Source organism: Anneissia japonica, unplaced genomic scaffold (genome assembly GCF_011630105.1).
Source record: "Anneissia japonica isolate Jap-2015-1 unplaced genomic scaffold, ASM1163010v1 scaffold287704_len1198815_cov201, whole genome shotgun sequence".
Lineage (NCBI taxonomy): Eukaryota > Metazoa > Echinodermata > Crinoidea > Comatulida > Comatulidae > Anneissia > Anneissia japonica.
In genome coordinates, this window is record NW_022731578.1 from 62543 (window position 1) to 89014 (window position 26472).

The window sequence follows — 26472 nt, forward strand, 5'->3', positions numbered from 1 at the left end:
ATAAATCCTTATTCTTCCATCATAAATAAATAGTTCATGTGTATTAAAAATGGATAGGAAGAGTGTTCGCGCGTTTTATACATGTGACAGTGTTTGTGCGCGTAACAAACAAAAGTTATAATTTTGTAATAAAGCGCTAGCTAGAAAAATGTATTTTTTATTCAGTCATTCATAGCGCAAGGACAAAGACATGGATATGCCTAGGTAGATATAGGCCCTGGTAGAAACTTGAACCGTGAAGGCGAAATTTTCGATCTCCCTGGCCTTCAGCATCTTTTACTGAAACCGCCGCAAATTCAAGATTGCTTTGTCATCAACCAAAAAATATGGGATGTGATTTTTTTTTTGCTTGCTGCATAGGCCTAGAGAGAAGACAGTAAAAAAAGGTAATTAAAACCAAAAAACAAACAACCTACGCTAAATACGGTACTAGGCCTACGGACTTTTGCAAGATTTGTTTAAAAGATGTTCAGCCGTAAAGAATGAGAGGTACCTGTAAGTGATATTACTTATTGAATTATACAGTCATACGCCCACCAGGCTCTGTCTCTTATACACATCTAGATGTGTATAAGAGACAGCGTCATCACCAAGCTTTGGCTTACAGTTCACAAACCTTCCTTCGACGACAATAGGTTGTTTCAGAGCTGGGACCCAATTGATCACATCCAGCGAGAAGCACTTTCGAATGAGGTTCAATGCAGCCAAGTGGTCTGGTTCCATATCCTCCACAACAGGAATGTTGATATCAAAATAGCTGCCATCTAGAAGAACAAGTGCTCTAGCATATTGTCGGATTAAGATGTCAAATTGTGGATCAGAATCACAGTACGCGATGGAAGCACGTGGAAGGTCTACGGCAATACCATACATGATCCTCAACAGTATAATGCGGATATGTGATGGCACATTGATCCAAACCAGTGGTGGATGTGCTGGCTTAAAATCTCCATCAACCTCAGATCTCTCAACAGTAAAACAACATTTGAAATATTTGTTGAAGAAACCGGCAAGTGCGGACCGTCTGTAGAACAAGAAAGCAGCTATAATTATCATACATCTATAATACATTAGCATAATTTATAAATATCGATGTATGTTTACGAAAACTCTTTTGAACAAAATTTCTGATAAGATATTTTTTTTATACATATTATCATCATTATACCATAGATACTAAAATTATATTAAAGCAGGTTTAACATGAAGATGTGAAAACTTTTTTTTACCTTTTTTGACGTCCTTGAGAATTTCGATTAAATAGACGATTGATTCGTCCTGGCATAATCTAATGAAAAAAAGTTCAAATTTAAGAATGGCCTAATGAACTGTAGACATAAAAATGACATTACAAAATTATATACAATAATAAGTAATTTTAAAATCATAGCAAAAAAAATAGTACTAACATTATTATAGTTGTAATAATAAATAATAGTAACAAAAGAATACTATTAGTAATAAACGAATAATAATACTAATAATAATAATATTATTAATAATAATAATAATAATATCAACAACTGGCAAGGATGCCAACAATAATATTAATACAGTAATAAAAATATTAATCATAATAAAAAATTAGTAATAAGATAAAATTATAATACTGTAATAACAAAACAATTACGTTTCATGAAAACAAAATAAGCAGCCTACACTTACCAGTAAAGTACAGCGTAAAATAAATCAATTTTCTTTCTGTAAGAAGAAAATATATTTAATGTAAGTATTACAAATGGATCAGAATCCTTCGGTTCTAGAAATAAAATCGGCTTAGGCCTATTCCGCCAATGTGATCCTAAATATAAGTTACTTATAATTTTGTTAGCTATGATTATAGAAAATATTGGAATTGCTATCACTAACTCATAACCAGTAAGTCTTGCTGTCATAGAATAGTTTCTTAACCATTTGCCTTTATTTTCAGATCCAGAAGACTCGGTCTGTCTGACTGCAGTTTCAGCCGTTCGCCAGGTCTACGTTTTTGGCCGTACTTAATTTTGTTAATCTTGTTTGATTTTATCGTCGTACGCAGACAAAATGTGTTGTGTATAATCTTCAACTTGAAATACTAGTTAGGAACTTAACTTTTTGATGACAATGTCATAAATAACTACAAAAAATGCAAAACTTACAGAGAGTTTGGTTAGCCAATGTTATCCTCTTCAAATTCATGAAGTGTATTGTTGCAATCTCCATGACTGTCACTACAACAAACAATGTTACCATGAGCACGCGTAAATGAACGCACATTTATGTTCGCGCACTGCGCAAAATCTTATCCGTTTTTTGAATCCTTCAGTAAAATCCCAGTAGAATAATACCATCAGTAATGCATCAATCGTCGCATTTTATTTGTATTTTTGTAATGCAGCAATACCGAACTGGTTTGAACATAGTACCTCCATGGTTAAGACTATTATTGAAATCTGCTTTTCTGATTTCAGTTACAGTAGTAGCAATGCCGAAACAATGGGTACCAGAAGTTCGTGTGCGATCGGTGTATGGGGGATGGGAATGAGTGCGTACTAATGAGCGCGCAACACTTTCGATTCCTACTATAAGAATAACACACGCGTATAAATAAATCCCATAACCCCTTTCGACACTCTCCCCCAGAGCCGTTGATAGAGCATGAGATAGAGAGAGTTTTGCCCATAGAGATATAATAAGAATACTAGAGCGCTAACCGCAATGTATTCGATGTTCGAAATACGCAGAACTGTGTGTGTGTACCATCCAAGATGGCTGCCACAGATTTAGCCAATCGAATTTCGCTAAGCACCATCGTTTGCAATTGCGCCCTCAATTTACTCAGAAAGTTCAGTACAGCTAGTTACCCCTTTTGTTTGAAACTCGAGCGTTGAGGTGTTTGGGTGTAATGTACACGACTTTAATTTTCATTCCTCGGTACTTTACTTTTGAATAAACTATCGTTTTGGCTACAATAGTTTAATAATTTGTTATTACCATTACTCATTATCATTAATGAAATAATAGTCAGTCAGAGGGCAATTATTAATAATGTAATATGTATACTAAGCCTGAAGGTGGCGCTTTACAACGACGGCCATCTTGGATGGTACACGTACACAACTATGCATTGCTGCGCCATCTTGTCAGTACTCTAGTTGTTTAATAGCTCTATGGTTTTGCCAACTCGGTTTCACTGGATTCGATATACGCGCGTGTGATTGGGTGGATCGCAATCACATGATTACACCGGCCATGTTGTCGCCAAAACAAAACATTAAAGCTATACGCGCGCATGCGCCTGGGCTGTTTGGTAACGACATGGTGTCCATGCGCAAAGTTGGCCAAACTTTCCCCTCGCGCGACGTAGTCAGATGCTGGCGGTGTATCCAGATTTATACCGAAGTGACGTGAAATCGCAACCGTTTGCAAAAATTCAAATTTATTTATTCATTCATCAAAATATACTTGATAGAATTAACATCAATGAAGCCTGGTTTCCAGATAAAAATCGCTACGCGTTATCGCTGACTCCTTTGGCGACGCTAATTCGTCAGTTGAATCAGGAAGTGTTCCCGATTACGTCTGGGACAAGTACCGTACGCAGTGCAATGATTGCAGTGAAAACGATGTAGTGACTGTGTAGCGATTCTATGAAAACTAGGCTTGAGAAGCAAAAAACGAATACAACATTACAGAACAACTTAAAATGAAATGAAAGAACGAACACAAACAAACACCAACACAATAAAGCACAGGATTTATAGTTCACAGGAATGGCGAGGGTAGAGTATTCCCTACGGTGGCCCGCAAGTCACGCACAATATAAATAGAATCGCACAATTAAAGAAGGCCGCAACAAATTCGAAAGTACCTCGCACAATTAATGAAGTCCGCAACAAATTCGAAAGTAGACTCACACAATTGAAGAAGTCCGCAACAAATTAAAAAGTAGGCTCGCACAATTAAAGAAGTCCGCAACAAATTTAAAAGTTCCCCGAGCACAAGAACTTCGCAAGGCCTGTTTGAGATAAAAATCTAGCTAAGTAAGCATGGGTGTATGCAAGGGAGGATCGGGATGGTCGTACGACCCCCCCCCCCTCCCCAAATATTTTTAAAGGTCCATTTTTCCGAAGACATTTTGCTAGGGCCTTTTAACAATGACATAAATGAAAAAGCATTGACGAGGTACCAGCAATGAGTCGAAAGACCTTGCCAACTGCGTGACATAATCTATCTCAATTCCAGCATTTCTGAAACTGAGCCTGCCATCCGCTTCGCGCTGGTGGCGCTGTAATCGATATTCCTGTCTCTCTCTGAAAGGTTAAAAAAATATGATCACGAACCCTGTCTCTGCATGTTTGGATCAGACAAAGATGAGGTCATCTTTATTCAGCAAAGAATAAAGACCCAGAAAGAGATGGATGGACTGCATCAGACAAGATGGAAGATTTGGTGGACCTAGAAGCAGTATATGGATCGCTCTGTATTCATTTTAATAAATTGCAATAAAAATACAAAATAATAACCGATTATAGCGCCACCTTTAGTGATAAGTGTGTGAGTGTGGTGTACTTTGACATTCAGACCGACCGAAGGGCGGAAACTCAGAAGCGGTAATAATAATGGTTGATTGTTTATTTTGATACTGTACTTCAAAATGTGAACCTTGAAAGAAGACTGCTTGATGTTTGATTAACTTAGATAAACATGGCTCGTAGCATTAAGTCCCGTTATGCTTCCGATATGGCATTGGACCATTCTTCAATGCATTTGTTGGACACCCATCGTGGAGGCGGCGGTACGCAGTCAGGCCTGGGTTTGAGATGTATGACGCCGGGCTCAACAGCCAGCCTGGGCAGATCTGTCGTGCACCAGTCGCACGTTATTACGGTCAGTGGAAAATACCACAGGCCTAGACCAAATAAAAGGTCTAATAGTAATGATAACAGTGACGAGACAGGATTTGATAATAGTTTTGAGCAGAGGAGAACAGCTAGCTTACCAAGAATTGTCCATGACCGAGTTGTAATGAGTGTTGAAAACCTGAGTAGCACTCAAACACAATCTCAGCATTCTTTGGACCATTTAGAACCTCTATCTGAGACAGTATCAGAGCTGCATTTAAATGATTATAATACACCGAGGCCTGTGCTGTCTTCTTCAAAAGTGATGAATGGCAAGTCTTACAAAAAAATGCGCAAGAAACCATCTTTTAAAAACTTTGGTGGACTTGTTCAACGCATGGTGCGACAAATGAAAACTATGGATGTTGACACTCATTCAAGCTCGTCGGATTCTAGTGAACATCTTGATAACGAAACACAACCACCGTCCAATTTTAAGGACAACAAAAATACGAAAGTGAGTAAGGTTAATGCAAATGCGAACACAAATGGTGACGTACCACGATTACTAGGTGGGAAGATGCCAGGACTGTCCGGTCTGAAGAATCACGGAAATACATGTTTCATAAACGCAATTATACAGTGTTTGAGTAACACGGACATGTTAGCGGAATATTTTGTCCTGGAGCAGTATAAGCAGGACTTGAAAAGGCTAAAACGGAATCGTAACAGCAAGAAGTTTGGTACCAAAGGGGAGTTGACCGAACAATTAGCCATTCTCCTACGGGCATTGTGGTCTTGTCAGTACACGCCGCAATTATCTATGGAATTTAAGAAAGTCGTAGCTCGCTATGGATCACAGTACCGTGGCAGCGAGCAGCATGATGCCCAGGAATTCTTGATGTGGCTTTTGGACAAAGTTCATGAGGATTTGAACAGCGCCACCAAGAAGAAATATAAGACTTACAAGGTAAGTGATTCTAGGGATTTTATAAATGGCAGTGGCTATTTTTACACCAGTATTTAGAATAATATATCACCTAATCAGAATTATGAATTCAAAGACTGGTGGTGAAGCAATAGCTGCTGCTTTTTAAATGTAAATATTTCCAGCTACAGAAGATATTTTTAACATTTTTTGATGAGAACATCATTGATAATGTTGTTTTTTTGTACTATTTGGGGTACTATTACTTTTATTTATCTTAAAGTTAGCCTTTGTACACTGTTTTTATTTTATTTATTGTCTTTCTGTATTTAATAGTTTAATCAATAATTTCTTTCATAGGTGTCTTGATAGAAGGTGATACATTTAAAATTGACAATATTTATAGTTTCCCATTCCAGTACAGTATATGATAGCACTCAATTTAATGGCATGTGCATTTTGTAAAAGATTGTTGTATCTTTTTAAACAACTGCTATATGAGACAGTATGTGTTTATGGTTGCAGTGTGCTAATTTGACACTCTACAGTAGGTTACAGTGTTTTTGAAGGTACTGGAAATAGTTGTTAACATAGGCTTAGCCAGCAAGCCATCCGGCCGTCTTTTGGACGGCCTACAATTATTTAGGATGGCCACTTTTACTAAGACGGCTTGGCCTTTAGCAGCTCGGCCTAGCCTAATTGGGCCTGGTCTACCTTTAGCAAGTTCTTTATATTCTTCAAATCTATCGAATGTTACATTAAACTAAAGCTTAAAATCAAATTTATTTTTGATGAAAACAGCATTTATTGTTTGAATGTACATGGTTTTCGTACCAATATCGGTGGGGATTCCCAAAGATGGACGTGGCCATCGACCGAATGCCACGCCCACTGGCTTCCATTTTGGATGGCCTATTTTGTTTTTCTGGCTAAAACCCTGGTTGTTATGTAGTATGTTGCTGCATTACTGTATTTTGTGTTGATGGTATTTTTATAGTGTTGTATTACAGGACTGAATATGGTCTGGTTCATATTTTGTAACTTGCTGTCCATTTTGTACCGAGGTCCTACTATGCAGTTGGTTAAGCGTGAGGGCTGTGGGCCTACAGTTCTGTATGCTGATGGTATGTCTGTTGATGCTACAGTAGGCCGTACTACTACAGTACTGTAGTTGTTTGATGACTGTTGAGTGCATGTCATATTATTAATGATTAATTACTTTAATAAAAGTTTGATTTTAGACTTTTATTATTCTGCTGGTAGAATGTTCAATATTATATTTAAAGTATAAATTTAATGTTGTGTGTAAGTAAGAGACAGAAACATAAATTATAATAAAAAAAAAATATAGAAGGAGGATGATACATGCGAAGGTCAATCAATAGGCAAAAAATGTAAGAAAAGAATTTGTATAGGAAAGTGGAGTTATTTAGGTATAAACTTTGCTTCTTTCTCGCAAAAAGTACATGATAATTGCTGCCATTTTGATTTTAGATCATACTGTACTGTATACTGTTGAATTCTTTGCCTACAGTACAGACACAAATTAATGCTTCGTATCTGTTCGTAGGTACGTTTTGAACGTAGCTACGAACCACTACGAAGGTCATTGTTATTTTAATTAGCTTTGCAATGGTCGTAGGCTGGATTGTCGGGCTGATAAACAATGCGAAAACAATATTGAAATATAGTTTACCAGCTTTCAACACGTGAGCAATGTTGCAATTTACTAATAAACAATGTTAGAACTTTACTGTTATGTTATATCCTACCTTATTATTAGATCGATCATGTTTTAAAACTGTGTTTAGTTCCCTAGCTAGGTAACCTAGTGGGCATTCAGTATGTTCGAATTTTGATGTCATTTAGGCCTACGTACGGCCTACATTTTCCGCTATAGAGGAGGAGAGCAGATAGTAATTATACTGGTAAACTTTTCAATTCGGAGAATTTTGATCTGATATTATTGTTTTGGTAGTAGGAATTTTCTTCTTTTAAATAATAATACTGATGACAAATCATGTGCAAATTATTACGATTTCTACAGATCACGTTGTTTAATTTTTACTGTAATTTGAAGCAGAACCTGCAAAGCGATCCAATGGAAGTATAGAAATCACTACCTTGCCGAATTAAGGCTAGTCATGCTAGACCGCATTTACTTCGTTTTTGACTCACTGTCGCTCACACAGCTTTTCAACATTTGCCACAAGGTTAACCTTTAACACACTTTACTGTGTTCTGATTGGCGCGCACTCTGACGTCTGATGCTGGCTAAGTTTTATTTTCCATTGGGTTTTCCATGTGACATTCGGTAATTTTACAACCTAATTCTCCTTTATATTTATTATTTACCTTTACTAAATCAAGACTACAAAATATTATTTGATGAACAACCTTTTCACATGTGTGTATTGTCATTGAGGACATCATTTTTTGACATTTAAAAGAGGTAAAATAATTGTAAATAAAAAAAGAATCTAGACCTAGGCCTAGACTAATTAATTAAAAAAATAATACAGCAGTACAAACAAGTTCCTGTCGTGGACAGCGGGTGAAAGAGGAGACTCCCATGAAGTCAAGTGTACATTTTTCTTATTGAAAAACAGCTCCATACTTTAAATTAACGGTCTAAACTCGTGCTTGTCGTTCACAAATTATCAAGCAATACATTGTTTATTCCAGTAAGCTACAGCTGTCTTTTTGCACATACAAATAAACAACATGCTTTTGCTTCGTAGGTTCACTTCGCGTAGCCTTGCTTAAATTGTTTATATCAGGCTACGATGTATCTACGAAGCCTGCGCGCAGGTAAAATTGCAATAGTTTGTGGCGGTACTGTAGTATATACTTTTCACAGTATAGTACAACCTTCCAATTTAAGAACCCTCTCTTTCCGACATCCCTCTAATTCGAGACCACTTTTTAAAAAGAATCAAATAGCAATCTTCAATTTTTTTTTAACAAAGAGCTAACCCTCTATGTGGAGATTAAAACCAAAGATGAACCCTAAATTTTCCGACCCCAAAGTGGTCTCGATTTGGAAGGTGAACTTAACTCATGAAAAGTGGTGAATTAGGGAGTACTCTGGGAAAAATTCTCCTTCTCTCTTCCGTAGAGAGTACTGCATTCATTAACGTGCACATGACGATGTTACATGCAGGCTTTATATGTCTCATCTAAAAAAAATATAGGGTGCAATGATACTTGCATTTCAACCATCAAGCTGCAAGAAACGCAAAGTGAACAATGGTAGAAGTGAACCAAGGACCAATTATAGATCCACATGGTTCAGTGCCCACAAGTGTCTGCCACCAGTTCAGCCGACTGAACTATAACTGCCCTCATGACCGTATTTTCCAGGCTCTCCTATCATGTGTACCGTACATGGCTACATCAATGTTGTCCAATGGTACATGCTTTGAAAGGATTCAGTTCACTGTAACACTGATTTACAGAGTGATAATACCAGCCAATTTATACTAGGTTCAATGTAAACAATAGGAAAAATGGTTACAACAAATATTTGAATTTTCATTTTAACATTGTACTAACTATACAGTGCATGAGAACTGAAGTGTGTGTTGGCTAGTTGCCTAAATACAGTAATTATACTCTTTACCTTACAGTACAGTACTTTATATTTCTAACAGTACAGCCTCTTCTATTGTGAGAGCTGAAAACCTTTTTATTTTAATATTATTTCCTTGGATTGATTGTTATTCACAGTTCTCCTACTTTCAGCCAACTTCTTTTTTGAAGACGTGAGCGTAGACCTACTAATTTCTTTGAAGTGGATTAGCGCGCTACATAAATTTTCATATTAATATGTTTACAAGTCTACTTCGTGAATACTTAACTGGATAAACCGACTAATTGCCTATTCTTTCTCCTACGAGAAACATCCCTAAAAAATAATAGAACAGTCGACTCTTGGCACCAAGCACAAGCGGCCCCGCAACCAAGCAACTTCCTCATTCTTTTTCGATCGTTTGATTTGGGCATCGCTGCGCCCGAGGCTGAGCTTCCAGACCATCGTTGGTCAACATTCAAGAAGACGCGACCTCTTTGCATCGTCGCATTTGTGTAACTAAGCTGACACCAAATTGCACAATGTCTTTACATTCATTTTTTAAGAAGTTCTAGGAGATACCGTAGTTTAACACTATAGCATCTGTGATTTCACTAATTTAAATACATAGGAAATATATTCATTGGTCTGCAGTTGATACCCATGGACTGGAAAATAAGGTTAAAGATGTGTCACACAGGTAAATTATCACAGACTCCGTTACCATTCATAAATTATTTGTCGTACCCCTCATATCACATTGTCTATGCAATAATGACCCATACTTAATTTTACATTGTAACCATAAACTGAATATATCGTAGAATATTAAAATACTTTCAGCTTGAATTGGTCTGTTCTAGGCTGTATTATCAATTCATACAACTCAACATGCCAACAGGTTGTCCACAGACTTAACAGAGTTACAGTATAGTCGCGGGCACGAGGCCAGCTATACAGTACCAAACATTTTACAATAATAATATTCATTTCACATATATGCTAATTGGAAATATTACAAACTGTCATTAAAAGCTACTTAAAACAGTTGTTGTAATGTTTACAGCTTAAGGCTAGAATAATACGAAATTGAAAATAATAATACTCCAAATCATATCATTCTGCTGCAGAATACTGTAGGCATACGGTGCTCAGCTAGGCCGTTTGTAATAATTAATATCAATAGACCTACTCTACATCCGACATCACTTGTTGTAAACTAGGCCTAGGCTGGCCTAATCTTAACCTATCTAGCCTAGGCCTAGAGAATGCACCAAAAGAACACAATATATTGATAAATGTTGGAAGATTCCTACTTTGTGTAATATATATATATTTTAATACATTGGTCTCCAAAATTAATCGACGTTGTTTATTGATAATCATTGTAACATCACCGTTGCTAGATAGGTTAGTGTTGAATTAACTATCAACAATAACTGACACGCGGACACGATTTCGTTAAATAAACAATGAACTTTCAACGTTCATTTCAACGCAACATGAACGCAACGCAATTCAATGCGAACGCAACGCAACGGCAACGGGTGAAATGCGTTGTGATTTTTGCGATAATTCTGGCCAGTACTGTACATGTGAACAATGGCATAATACTGTATACAAAATAATGAATGTTTACTGTATGAGTGCAAAGGGAAGAATATTTTCATTAGTTGAATGGAACAATCAGTGTTTCAACGATTGAAATTCTTTCCATTGTACAAATACAAAACATTCATTATTTGTTTTACTGTATACAGGATCACGCAGGTTCGGCCTAGCCTAGTATATAGGCCTTGCCTAGGCCTATCCTCCGCTCAAAACCTAGGGCTACTGTAGGCTAGAAATCCATCAGCGCATTTCGGATAATAAGAGCCAAATTCCGCAAAGTTTTTGCGCAAGTTTGAGCTAGTTTTTGAGGTATCATCGATGCATTTAAAATTGTTTACAGCTGTTTACAGTAAACAAAATTCTGATACATTGCACACCACAAAGACAAGTTCAGCAAGTAGTACGGTAGGTGTGACAAAGGTTTGTGTTGTGACTTCATTTTATGGATTTAATCCTCCATACAAAGTCAGTCCCTTTTAAATAACCAATCAAAAAACAGTATAATAGGTTGAAATCATTTCGTATCCATAGGCAACGTTCAGTGAATGTTTGGGATGGGGAAAAAAATGCACGGTGGAAAAAAATTTCAGAAATGAGCAACGAAATGGGGAAAATAACTAAAGTCACGTGGTACGAAATCAAAAGACTGCCAGACGACTCGCTGGCTAAACCTATGCTTGACAATCTGCATTCTAAGTGCTCTATATTTTCCGAGAAACAATATCTGATGATATTGTCTATTTCAATAAACGTTGTATAGCAACCTAAGTGTCGCACATATCATATTCCATCTAATGCACTAATGACATTGCATACATTATTCTTTTCTTGTAGATGGGTAAGAATTTGCTAGTGAAAATAATTACCTTACGGCACTTGTCAGGAACATGCCTTGAATAATATTTTTAAAAAACCATGTACTGTATAGTATTAGAGCCGAAAACTAAAAACACATCATAATAATATAAATATCACCCCCAAGATATTTGCAGAAAACACATAAAATGTAAATAAAAAAAATAGACAACAAACATTTTTTTTTTTTTTGGAGAATGAGTGTCTGTTGTTAAAAAGAAGTATTATATTAATAATAATAATAATAATAATAATAATCATATTACTGTATCTTGTATCAGTTAACACTGTAGTTGCTGTACCACCAAATGGAAAATTATGACTTAATTTTAATAACACTTTTGACTCTAATTCGTTGACCTGGAAATTGTATTGATTATCGACACTGATCATCCACAAAGCCACATCTCAGATTGAATCAAGTTGTACAGCTCTATAAGAAGCACCATTACTGTATGTCTAGATACTGTGCAGTACAGATGCAGTACATTGTGACCTGTTCAGTGTTGGCAAGGTGGAGGGGTTTGGTCTGGCAATTTTGGATGGATTTGGTTGCTTTATATTCCTTTTGTATTAATTTGTAATGTACAATAAACGAGCAACATCATTTATATTGTTTTATGAAATACACCGAAATTTTTTTTTTTTTAAGTATTTTCTGATGGTGACAAGCGGTCTACAGAGGGAGATGCCCTGGGTGATTTTAAGCTGTTCTAAAGTATTTAGTACTTGATGTAATACAGTATGCCCAAGTAAAAAAAACAAAAAACAAAAACAAAAAAAAATGTTTTCCTTATTTTAGTGCGATGAGACAAGGCCAATGGGAAGGCTCGACATCTTCTGATTATTCTACAGTTAAAACCCAGTAACTGAAACTTTACAAACTTTACGTTTATTTATATATTTAAGTGACTTTCCAAATTGTTACATTTCACACCTGTTGTTTATTTGCACTCATTCTCAGCTAGGAAGAGCTTAGGACTGGTCCCTGCATGATCAGTGCCAACTTGCATATTGTAGCTCCAATGCCGACAGTAACAGTTAATTTTATCAACCATTATCATCAGTGTCATTGTCGCCATAATCATCACAACCACCATAAACCAATTTCTGCACTATCATTATTATAATCACTATGACATCTTCATAATTGTCATCATCAACTTTTCATTATCATCATTTGAAAAAAATTATAATCATCATTATACTGTATAATCATATCTTCTTCAATTTTTGATTATTATTACTATCATTGTCCTCAGGTTGACATCATCATAGTCATCATTGATAATTATCATCATTATCATTGTCTTCATCATCATCATAGAATCATCCTCATAAAAGTTTAATCTTAATCATTAATAATCAAAATCATAAAAATGAATCATTTCAACATAACATTTTTTTTATCAATTTTTCATTATCATTTTTATTATTGTAATCATAGTCAACATCTGCTATTTTTGATTATCATTATCAGTATTGTCCTTGTCATCCTTATTGTCATTTTATTATCATCATTGTCTTCATCATAATCATCCCCATCACAAGAGTTATAATCCTCTTCATTAATCACCAGCATACTCATTATTATCGCCAGGATCATCAAAATCAGTCATTTCATCCATTTAATTTTAATATTGTTTAATTTTGTTGGCATTTACTGTACTGCACATTATCCACATAGGGCCTACTGTAAACGTATAAACTGTCAAGGCATTGCTTTAGATTTGTATGGTTCTTCCAGTATCATAAGTCAAGCATACATAATGCCCAACCTCCTCCACTTGCGGGAAAGTATTCTTACTGTTGTCTTGCATGAGTGATTAGCAAATACAAGTACATACACTGTACATAGAACATTCACATCCTAATAAATTAATGTACCTTGGAATCAATTTATTCCTGTTCAGTATGCCTCGATGGAGATGGAACATCGTATTAGACCTACAGTTAGATGAAATTAGTGCTTTGCCCAGGAAACACAGATCATTTCATTCATTGATTGACAGATTGTAATTAATTTAATATTTTTACTGTTTTTGACATTTCAAAATTTCTGGGAATTTCATAATTTACAGTCATGGGCATCAAGGTACAGTAGCAGCTTATAAAAATTTATTATTACAATTATCATCACCAGATTCCATTATTCATTATTGTTACATTATTAATTTTTTTTAAAAGTAGGTCTACTATTGAGTTAAAATTGAACTTAGTTATTCTACTTATACTCAAGCTTGCATGAAAATTCCCCATTCATAAATTATGAACCTATGCAATAAATTAACGGCATTCCTTTATGTTTGGATGTAAAATCAATACCTTTGTCACTGCCTGAGGGCGCTCTCATATTCAATTGGCTCTACTGTGATGAATGGATTAAATTTGGTACTGTATGGCTAAAATATTAAATTTAACATAAATTTATAGGTAACATAGTGCCTATTATTAATATTAATGTTTTTATTTCTATTTTGGCATTAATTAATTCCAATTTTTAAAGGAGAGTATTCAACTGTGATTTACTGTAAGTTTGCTTGGAATTTTTTTTTGTGTAAGTTTTTGTTAATTTCCTGTAAAGTAATTTTGTAATTTTTTGAGTAATAAAATAAAACTTTTACTGCAGGTCTACTTTTCTTTGGCTTAAACATTTTTAATGTTATTTACAAGTAGATAAATTTATAACTTGGTAATTACACTTTAATAATCAATCCATTCAATATACTATATGAAATAAAAATAATAATGGTATTAAAAATATGAAAAAATGGACTGAATACTCTAATAATCAAATAATTTATGAAATAAAAATGAAAATGGTATTAAAAATATATGGAAAAATGGACTGAAAACTTTTTATGCTGTTGCTACTGTTTTACAAAAATATTTCTTTTTTGTATTTTTAATTATTAAAAAAAAAGCTGTCACAAAGGCCAAATAAAAACATTACTTATTTTCTCGTCCCATCGCACATCTATTTTCTCTGCCTTACCAATTTTTTATTTATTTTTTTTTTCACCAATTCTCTCTCGATTGTTTGGGCTGGGGATGGATAGTATGAATCACGTCTAGTGCTTTGCTTGTGTCAAAGTAGTAGCTGTTTCTCCTCGACCATCTTGAATTTGCCATCTCGGAGTAAACAAAAAGTGCATTCATTCTCTTTTTTTCAAAGTATTAGTATGAGAAACTACATTTTTTTATTTGGCCTAATATATCCGTTATATACAGTATTTCATCAAAGTTGTATCCTTGTATGATCATGTGATATTATGTGGAATTTGTGAATTGATTTGTAAATGCCATACAATTTGTGAAACCAAGATTTGTTTGAATTCTATCCTACTCTTTATTACCACTGAATAAACACATATTGTGTATACATAAGGTAATAGAACGGATATTAATAGCACCCTGTTTAACACTATAACGACTTGTCCGCCATTGTACACCACCTCGGCATTTGGATAATCACAATGGTATCTGGATTTGCTGTTCAGCCCACTCACTATTTACTATTTATTCAATTGATTGAAAGGATAATAAACTAAAATTGACAAAGACACTTCTTAATGTTTTTGCATTCTTTGCAATGGAATGCTCCTTTTTAAATATTTAGTACCATTTGGTACCATTTGGAATCTTAAATGTAGAGTATTGATTCTTTAAACATTAAAGTGTCTCCTTTCTATTTATCGGAATCTGATAATTTAAATAAACATTTTATTACTCATTTTCAAGATATTCCGATGATTCAAAATTAATTACCACTCATTGTTATCATCATCATAATCATCATCATCGTAATCCTCCTCATCATAATCATCATCATCATCATGATCAAACCATCATCAAACCGTCATCATCAAATCATCATCATCATCATGAAGTCATCATCATCGTCATTATCATCAATGTCATCAAATCATCATCATCATCATTCATAATTAACTTTATCATCATTATCCTTCTTACTGTGCAGATCATTGCTTGTTTTTTTTATTTTTGTATTCAGTATATATATATATATATATATATATATATTCAATATATATATATATATATTCAATTAGCCGAACATTTCAATTTAGCTGGTCATTCAATTTCAAATTTCAGAGTGATTGCAATTGACCATAATGCCAGTTGGAGCGACAAAAATCGCAAAGATAAAGAGAATCACTGGGAACTTTTACTTAACAACCACACCATTTGGACTCAATATTAGGAACGTTCTCCCAGTACACTAAATTAAACCAATGGCATTTCAATTTATTCTGGATAAATCATTTGGCTTATTTATTGAGGCTTGCCTCTAAAGTGTAGTTTTGGCCTTCCTGTTTACTTGTTTAGGCTGTTTATTCTAATCTCACCCAGCCTATTGTTTCCAATCATGCTTGCATGAAATTCTCACTTTATACCATCTAGCTTTTTCTACCCTCACTCAATCGCCACTGAGGAAGGACTAGTGTTGTCCGAAAGCTCTGGTTCTATTTCTGGCTGTTTACTTACGTTTACTTTTTAGCTGTTGCTTATCATTTTTGTATCTCTACTGAGATCCAGCCATTGTTTCCCACAGCATTTACATTTATATGTATCAACTTTGTTAATGTTGTTTTTAAAAATAAATTGAACTTTGAACCATTTTTTAGTGTACTGTAGTTGTATTGCATCTAATATTTATGATGCATCATCTATGTACATTAGGAAAATTTATTCCTTGGTATTCATAAAATAAATCTCCAAAACAGAATTTACAAGGCGAGACTTTTTTTATACCTTGTTTAGTGAACCCGCTGAATGCAAATATTGATGATTTCAAATAAAAATAAAATTATATTTTTGACCAATTAGCGCACCTACCGCCACAAAAAAGCGGAAATTTCAGAAAAAAATAAACATTTTTCTTTATTTTTATTATGCCCTCCACTGCCTTGAAGACTCCAAAGATTAGATATATATATTTCTCTCTAATTATATAATTTTGAAGCATTTAACCATCCTATTTTACATTCACCAATAAAACTTTATTTCTATTTTCTCCTCCGTCTGGATGATTTTGGCAAAACTACTGTATTTGCTAAATAGGAAAACAAAATTTTACTTTTATTTTTATTCCGCCCTCCTCTGATTATCCTTAAATAAAAATAAGTATGCGAAACAAGGAATAAAAAGTCTTGCCCAATCCAAAAAAAAACCCCAAAAAAAACACCAAAATATTTGGAGAAGAAAACAATTGTTTTGTATTTTTCAACTCAGACTAAATAGTGCAGTAGTACAGTATAAATAAGAAGCTCAAATAATTAGTTTTACACCGCAGTTCAAGTTTATTGATAACAGCTTAGATTCGGAACAATATCTTAAAAATCTTATGTTATTTACTTACTCTATGACTATCAAGGTATCATCTTAATATTATAAGATGTTATACTGTGTCTGTTTTGAGAGACATTTATCAGCCCTTTGGGACTCGCATCACAAACTCCTCACTTAACATTTGATTGCTGGCTGAGTGCAACATTTTCCAAGTACACACTGTAAACCTGTAGCTAAAAAATATGGGCTTACTGTAGAGGGAGCTATTGATAAGGTTCAACATTGAAAAAAGGACTCAAATGAATAAATAATTTAAAATGGTTTTAGTTTCCCGGTTATTTATTACGTCTTCCCAAGGATCATGGTGAAAGATACAGCATGAAATTTCCTAACAACATAAATGTTTTTACTAATTATAATTATATGAAATGCTTTCTTGAACATTTACTGTGGCTTGCCTTTGAGTAATTGATTAAGAGGATAATCAAAGAGTTTAAAAAAAATTAATTGGGAATTAGAAAAGAGAGATACAGTATAAATATATATAGTACAATGCAGAGTACAGTGAATTCATCACAAAATTATAGATTAAGATTTAAAATAACCATAATTTATTTCTTTTAAATTTATTGATTGATTCATTTATTCATTAACATTAGTTTATTAATTAATTCATATTTATTTACGTATATTGTTCCTTTGTTTATTTAGTTAAGAAATATTTATTTAATTCAACTTTCTTGCTTTGATTGTGGTCCAAATTTCATTAATAAAATATATAATACATGTACTGCAGTAAGTACAGTGTATTGAAAAAGATGAATTGAATATAAAGACATTTAATAAAAACATGAGAGCCTTACATACACAGATCGGGAGGTAACCGTTAGCGCTAACCGTTAGTGATAACTGTTAGCACCTGTGTGAGAACACCCGATCGGTTAGTACTAACTGTTAATTTAAATAAAATGGCAGACATGATTGAAAAACACATCTAAATCCCACAATGGACTTGGCAACTAGGACCGAAAAATGGTACCCATTCTCATAGAGCCACAGGGCCCCTGGCCTCAGCGAACCCTATTGTCATTAGTTGAGTTAAGGCGAGAGAGGAGGGACTAGTCAAAATTTGCAACTTGCTTGCTCAAGGCGACAGGATTAATAATCATTGTAGTAGTGTAAGGGGGTGGGGGGCGTTCCAGCCTTATTACTATGGAAGAAGGAATACTGGAAACGATTGGTCTTGGCTCTTGGTACCTTTATTTAATTGACAGTGGGATATGGTTTCTAATGCACCTGGCTGCAGTCGCTCGTCTGTTAGTGGTTTTCAAACTTCAGATCAATCTTTTGATGAACAATCTTGTGCATCGTAACTAGTCCAGAGGAGGAATTAGGTGAAGGGTGAACAGACTGGTTCCCATTTTTGGAAGGTGAAAAAAAAAAAGAAAGAAAGAAAAAAAAATATTGATCATCCAAAACGCCTCACAGGTTATATTTTTGGTTCGTCTAGAAAACAAAAAATTCACGGGAATTCCCGGACCCCCTAGGGTGGTGTTATCTCGATCAACCCCAGTTTTGGTACCCCTTTTGGCCCCTCCTTTTGGACATCTCTGGATCTGGCCCTATAATCTGTTGACTTTTTCGTTTGTGTTGAAGTGGAGTTTAATTTCTTTAAGCATAGCAGAAAACAGAGGAATTTCACTTGTACTGTAGTTATTGGTAATAAAGCTAACCTCAACTTTTTGGCTGTTGCAATAATAATATGGTCCATCACTGTTGAGGTTTTCGGATATTTTATGCTGTTAGTGAAATGTTTTTCCACTTTATGTGTATTAATGCATGGAGAACTCATAATTTCAACAGGAACGTTTTTCTTGGTAACGTGTTATATAAATAGATTGACTCTACTATTTATAAACTTCAAACATTGGTTTACATGTTGTATAGTGACTCATCTATTTAAAATATTCAGTTCACAGGGATACATTAAATAATTCAAGGGAGCTTGATAATCATTTATTGCAGTACCATAAATATTTATCTTGCAAATCTGACTCGTAATTTTAAACTGGTAAGGTTTTAATGTATTTCTTGGAAAATGGGGATGGGGTTACTACAGTATAATAGTGGTTTCAGATATTTACCAACATGGTCCAAAAGTCTAACAGGAGTCCAAACCAAAGGGGTGCTTCGGATTTTAGGTCAGTGAGGTCAGTGTACCAAAGAAAGTCCTGTGGCGTCACGGGGGTAGAAATTTTATCGTAAACAATAATAATGCTATTATATGCTACTGTGTTATTTATGCACAATATTTCTGTGTAGGAACTTACTGTGTCTCAGTAACTTTGGTTTGAATCTGAGATTTTTTTATCCAACATCCTCAATTAGTGTCAATTAGCAATAGGTCATCTATGCGCTTCTACCAGGGGTAATCACATACCGCTATATAGTATGATACTTGAAGGTTAATGCATCTTAACTGGCAAGTTATGAGTCCTTATACCGTGGTTCTGTTGGTATAAGATTATTGCCTAGAATATTAAATTAGGCCAAATTTGGGAGTTGGCTCAAAAAAGAATTACCCTATCGATAAAAAAAAAAAAATCCATATTTTTATAGGGATGGCAAATCTAGAGGCAAATTTTTACCATGTCTAATCGACTGAATTTGGTGAATAGTCCCCACACCAAAGCGGTTATAATGGGTATAACATCAAAACAAACAGCTAGGTGGCAGTTTTTTTCACACAATAAGCCTCCGCTTGAGTAAAATGTGAGAGGTCTTTAAACTCCTCAAATTTTGTTATTTGTACATTTTATCGTAAAAGAACTTATCGAAAAGCCTTGGTAAATATTTCTTTAAACGTCGCAGTATTGATCCGCTAAATTTGAAATAGAGTGAAAAAAAAAATTTAAAACTTGAATATTTTTGCATAGCCTCCTCGCGTGAACACAGGCCTAGCCCTAGACTTCAGAGTCATACAAATAACATTCGTCTGTTGTAACTCATCGGTCATCGTAGTCAAAAGAAACATCTTATTCTACAATTCAGCAATTTAAGTTTGTCTAATAGTTTAAGTATTTCATACAGAAATTGCAGCAAAATGACTTGGTGACAGTTTTTTCAGCTGAATATGTACCTCTAATCAACAGCGATCACCTTTACAGTAGTCAGCGCTGGATGTGGCGAGTCCTGCGAGCGACGGACCTAGGCACCCTACAGTAGAAGGCTTCTCAAAATTCTTCATATTTTTAGTCTGAATTGAAATTTAAATCAAACCAACCTTAATCTCATGAATCTATGAATCATTCAAAATGTTTACTTTGTTATAAAAAGTATCTTCTACGCTAACTTCATTACATTGTAGACAATTTAAAAGGCACCACTTTTGACTCCGCTCAATGCATTAGCATAGGACGATGTAAACAACTTTTATTTTAATACCCAGTCGGGTAAATTTTGATGACGTCAACTTTGGTGACTAATTATTCGGTCTGTTCAGACTGCAATCTTTGTGGGTTTTTTTTCTGTGTTGATCATTTAAATCACAACCTGGACTTTTTCCCGGGGGGTATGCGGGTATGTGAAATCAGACCTGAGTAGGCTACATTTAAGGAACTACCATCTATCAAACCCAGGATTCTTGAACGTTTTTGATAAAGGTTAGAGAGCCAAAGTGGAATATTATTGTTTGTTTTCGAGATAACTTGCGGGTAAAATGAACAACCATGATGCTACTTGTATGTCTATGTAAATCATGCCACCTCATTGTGTGGTGGATTAAATAAACCCTGATATTGATAACATTCTATTAACAGTACATTTCTCAAAGTCCAATTTGATGCGCTATAGAACACTCTTCTACTGTATGCACATTTGAGATCAACTGATCCCAAGTGTTAACAATGGTGTTCCCAGGTGTGTTAGTAGTGTTCCCAATGGTTTTCAGTGGTGTTCCCTTGAGTTATCAGTGGTCTTTTCAGTGGTGTTCTCAGGTGTTTTCACTGAATGTAAATCAGTTTGGACTATATTCTACTGTATATTATGGATTCACTTTTGTAACAATGACCATGAAGGACAAAGACAGTGATCATAAACAGTGTTAATGAACAGTGATATATTAAATAATAAATTAAATAAAAGCTCTTACTATATGTAAATATAATAATGTATGTAAAGTATAATATTATATTATCCATTTTACGTGGTTAATTAGACAGTTGGCCTGTACTGTATATTTTAAAAATATAATGAATATGAAATTTTAAGTATGTACTGTTTGATGCCATTTTAAACAAATTGACAAAATATAAGCATACGATATTATGACACATTTTTCAAGTATCGAAATGCACGCCATCATGTCGGTTCGACAATAATGTCATCATTAGTTTTTTATAAGCATATTGCAGGAAGTAATATTAATATAATAGTATATAGGCGCATATTATGTTGACGTATTTCTGTGTTTGTTTTTGAAATAAACAACAAACCCATCCAGCTTATTGCAGTTTGTTGTTGAGCCTTCAATTCAATGTTGGTTTAGTTTCCAGAATTACTGTTCATATCAATTTGTCTAATCTAATAGCCCTTGATGTAGACTGACAGGCTCAATGAGTGTAAATAGACAGATTACCATACAAATTAGAAGCAGGCGGAAAAGGAGTAAAAAAAGAAAAAAGTATAAGTGCCTGACTTCCAGTAGTTAAAGAGTGAGGGTTGCATGCGTTCTTGGGCAGACCGTTTTATTTTACCCACAATCTCTTTGCTTTTCCCTCAAGAATTTTATGCACTGGTCAGGGGTGTATCCAGAATTTTTTCTGGGTGGGTCGTGATCATAATTTTTCGGACCTTTTCAGTGGGAGACAGGAAAATCGATTACAGCGCCACCAGCTTGAAGCGGATGGCAGGCTCAGCTTCAGAATTGCTGGAATTGAGATAGATTACAGTACATCACGCAATTGGCAAGGTCTTTAGATTCATTGCTGGTACCTCATCAATGCTCTTTCATTTATGTCATTGTGAAAAGGCCCTATAAAAAAATGTCTTTGGGAAAAATGTGGTTTTTGAAATTATCCTAACTTTATGATCATTGTAATACTGTACAGTACTGTGAAAGCAAAATACTCTCTATTTCTACGATCTTAAAAGTTGACATGTCTTTTGAAGGGGTCATCTATTTACCTTTCATAACAGATGACCACTACTAAGACTTCAACTCATTTGTATATTTTTAGTAATCTTACACGACACCTGATCAAGTCCCAACAACTGAGATGGAAGTTTGTGAATTTAGTGTTTAATCAAAAGAAATGCTACTGACTCATTTATTTTCTTGTATTACTGACTAATATGGCAACTTAAGGCTATTTGTAATAGAATTTCATAGGCAATTTATTTGAAAGATATTTTGTGAACTTTATCAATTTTATTAGTAGACAAATTTTAATATTTTAATTATTTAATACAGTAAGTGAAAGCTGAACTTTTTTTTTATGTTTTTTTTTTTTTTTTGGATAATAATTTAAATATTTGTTCGTGTATTAATTATGAATAATTAAGTGTTTACTTAATTTTTTACAGGTTTTCCGGTTTTGATAATTTTCAGATTTATTTTTGTTTCTTTCTAGTTTATATTATAGTATGTAAGTTAAAGTGTAAATATTAATTTTTTTCTTCCCAGAATTCAAACGGTAGATCTGATGAATACCTAGCAGCCGAGGCATTAGCCAATCACATTCGCTGCAATCATAGCTTCGTACACGACCTGTTCCAGGCTCAATTCCGCTCATCGCTCACTTGTCCTAACTGCGGTGAGCAGAGCAACACGTTTGATCCGTTCCTGTGCGTCTCACTGCCTTTACCGCAGAGGACTACACGACCAATCAACGTGGTAATGGTGTATGTTAATGCCACGCCGAGGATTGTACGGTTTGCGATTACGATGAAAATCGAGTCCAAAATTAGTGACCTCAAGACAAGCATTGCGAAGACTTGCAATATTACAGAAACTAGGGTATGTCAATATTTGATTGCAATACTAATTATAAACATTTTCAATATTAAATGCCAATATTTTGCCATCCCAAAACCAGTATCATTAGTGATCAAAAATAAAAACTGAACATTTTAATATATTCTTATTCTCCACATTGTAACCTTTAAAATGATGGGTCATACTGGAATCGACCTACAGTACTACAGGTATTGCTAAAGTTGAGAAAAAGTATTATGGCTTCCCTGTAATAAAGTATACTGCTACATTCTTATGCTACAGTAATTACTCAGTGTAACATTTACCAACAGTACCCTAGTTTCGGGATGGCATACCTTCTATACAGAAACTAGATTCATATCAATATTATGAATGTTTGATTGAATTTTAATATATACAATTATAAACATTTTCAGTATTGGTTAGGATGATTAATGAATCATAAAAAAAGTGATGAGGCAAAAACCAAAAAAAAAACACCAAACATTGACATTTGTGAATAAGTGTTGGTTGGTAGTGTTTTCTACAATTTAACTTTTGGCCTGTTCTGATTGGGCCTTTCCTCTAAGCTCCGCCCTTGGATATTGTTGCTAAGTTCCCACAAAATGACTAAAAATATATGCACATACATGCGTTTGTGGAACAACACTAGTTGTTCAGTTTGATTGACATTAGGGAGTGATCCATTAGACTGAATAGAGGTATAATATGTGGTAAAGACAAGCCAAACCAGTCACTCATCGCAAATCGTGTTTCAGAGTTGGCCAAAACATGCTGGAATGTCAAATTTTTTTAAATCCAAATTTATTGGTCTAAACTAACCTTTATATTTATACATCATGATAATTGATATGCTATTTTTTTCCCCCTATTTTCAATGTTAAAACAACAATTTTTAACAATTTGGTGATGGTTTCTGCCCGAGAAATGCCTGAAATCATAAACTTCAAAGGTTGATTTCTCAAATATTGTACTTTAAACAGCTGTATGTTTAAACGCTTGTAACTTCATTAGGAAATGTTGCATTTAAATGATTTTTTTTACCATTTTCTAGCTCTCATTTTCATCTTTAACCCTGTATTATAACTAAAAATCAGTTTTTGTGACGAGTGACTGGTTTGGCTTATCTTTGCCTCATATATTTCTTTGAAATTATTATGAACAAAATCTTAATTAATATATTCATTTTTGGATGGATGGATGAATTTGTTTAGTGTAAACACCGAGGATAATCCTAGATCATTCTGAAGAGTGTACTCCATTCTTTAACATACAAATGGGACATAATGCACACAGGACCAACGACTTAAACGTCTCATCTGAAAAAGACGGTGCGCTATCGTAACTTGTATTTCAGCCCTGCAGCTGAAATACAGTACTGTACAAGGAGAGCAGTGATAGGAATTGAACTTGGGACCAAGAGATATCCATGTTTCAGCACGCACACAATGGCTTCCGGCAGTTTAGCCGACTGAGCTAAGCTGCTCTCTGTACTTATAATACAAATTATCAAGTGCACTCATAAATTTTTATGTAATGTGCACACGTCTATATCTCATATTGAGACTTACTTTGGGGAGTGGGAGCTGTTTATAGTTGTGCGAAAAAAAAAATTGTGGTAGGATTTGAACCTAAGACCATGAGAAGGCAGGCATCTTAAACATCAATGCTACAGCTCCACTAATACCTATCTCAGTTTAAATAGTATTACTCCAAGTATTGAAATGCACGACATCATGTCGGGATTCAATATTTTGACATTAATTATGCCATCATCTGGATGACAATATTTCGACATTAATTATGTCATCATCAGTTCACACTACAAAAAAATGTTGTATAATATTTTTAATATTGGACAATAGTTTATCTTGTATCTTGTTGTGTCTACTGGGAAATGTACCCATTGAGCAATATTCATATTTTGTTGATTAAGAAATGCAAGCGACAATCTTATTAGCTAAGTTTTTTTATAAGTATAATGTCTGATATGTTTACCAATCTGTCCAGTATAAAGTAATCTAGCCACCTACACTCTAATAATACTGGCCGAAAGCAAGACTTTAATTGGAAGCAAAACTATGCTGATTAAAGGACTCGCAATATTAACAGAATTAATTCCACGCGTTTGTTCTAAGAGCCCGGTTTCGTGCAGTAATGGTAATTTGGCAGGATCACAGAGAGAAGTTAGTGTAGCGTATAGAATTCTGTCATTAACAAGGAAATACTAGCATTCGTCTCCCGGCAAAGGGATCGTTATTTTTTTCATCTTCTTGATGAGAGTGCAAAACATAATACTATAGGCTGTAGGGAAGGTTAGCGGTTTGTGTAGGAAGTTAAAGGAAAATAATGATATTAAAAATGATTTTAAAATCTCTACTTTTGCCTAGTGTTTCTATATTTGCTGGAATAACCAAGGCTATATGAAGTGGGGGCACGATTGTTAGGTGACGCTGCGCCAGCTCACAAAATAATATGAGAGGTGATTTTTAACTGGTCTCCCTCTAATTAAAAACCCCTCCAATTAAAGACCTCTTTTCTGTTGTCCCATATTAAAATGGGATTAAATATGAATGGGATAATTAAATTATCGCAAATATCTTTTATCTTTATTATCTAATTAATAGAGACCAAAGCTGCCAAGGACCATGGAGACCCTAATCTCAAAAATGGTCTTTAATTGGAGGCAGACAAGGTAGAAAAAAAAAAGGCAGACAAGGTAGAAAAAAAAAGGCAGACAAGGTATAAAAAAGGCAGACAAGGTATAAAAAATGGCAGACAAGGTATAAAAAAAAAGCTTGCCTATCTCTACTTCTGTAAGCTTCATGATTATATGTCTTGTTTGACCCTTTTTCAATTTAATGGCAAGTAAAGTCTACATGCCACAGGTTGTCAATGACACTTTAGTTTACGAATAGAATTCAACCTACATTTTTGCATCCAATTATTAGTTGTTTGCATCTGCTATTTACGTATGTATTATTTTTTGGTGTTTGTTTTGTATTAATTAGTGTTGACATACTCTATTTTTTAACTAATTATTTAGTTATTTTTTTATTCTGTTTTAGTATAGCTTAGCATTATACACACTAATTAATCAAACACAATGATTATAAATTATGTCAATATATTTCATTTTATTTACATGATTTCAAAGCTTTAATTTTATCACGTTATCTATTGAAATTATAATTACCGTATTTATCTGAATGAACACCCCAAAGCATTATTGTTGGGAAGGGTTTTTGAGGGGGTGATGATATGCCTACTGTAGGCCATGCTAGAAAGTACAGGGCTAGGTAGGCCTAACAGTAATCCTTGCCATGGGAGAAAACATTTGTCACGAAATAAGACTTGGATTTTTACTGTTTTCTGC

The 26472-nt window shown here is 34.4% G+C and overlaps 1 protein-coding gene across 1 annotated transcript in view; it reads left to right on the plus strand.

Moving 5' to 3' along the window:
- Window positions 1–4552: 4552 nt before the first annotated feature.
- LOC117115392 (ubiquitin carboxyl-terminal hydrolase 31-like) overlaps window positions 4553–26472 on the plus strand; it is a 46186-nt gene continuing 24266 nt past the window's right edge. The window contains exons 1-2 of the mRNA XM_033259160.1: window positions 4553–5793; window positions 22785–23117. Coding sequence (XP_033115051.1) covers window positions 4687–5793; window positions 22785–23117 — 1440 coding nt within the window. The 5' untranslated portion in view covers window positions 4553–4686. The remainder of the gene's footprint in view (window positions 5794–22784; window positions 23118–26472) is intronic.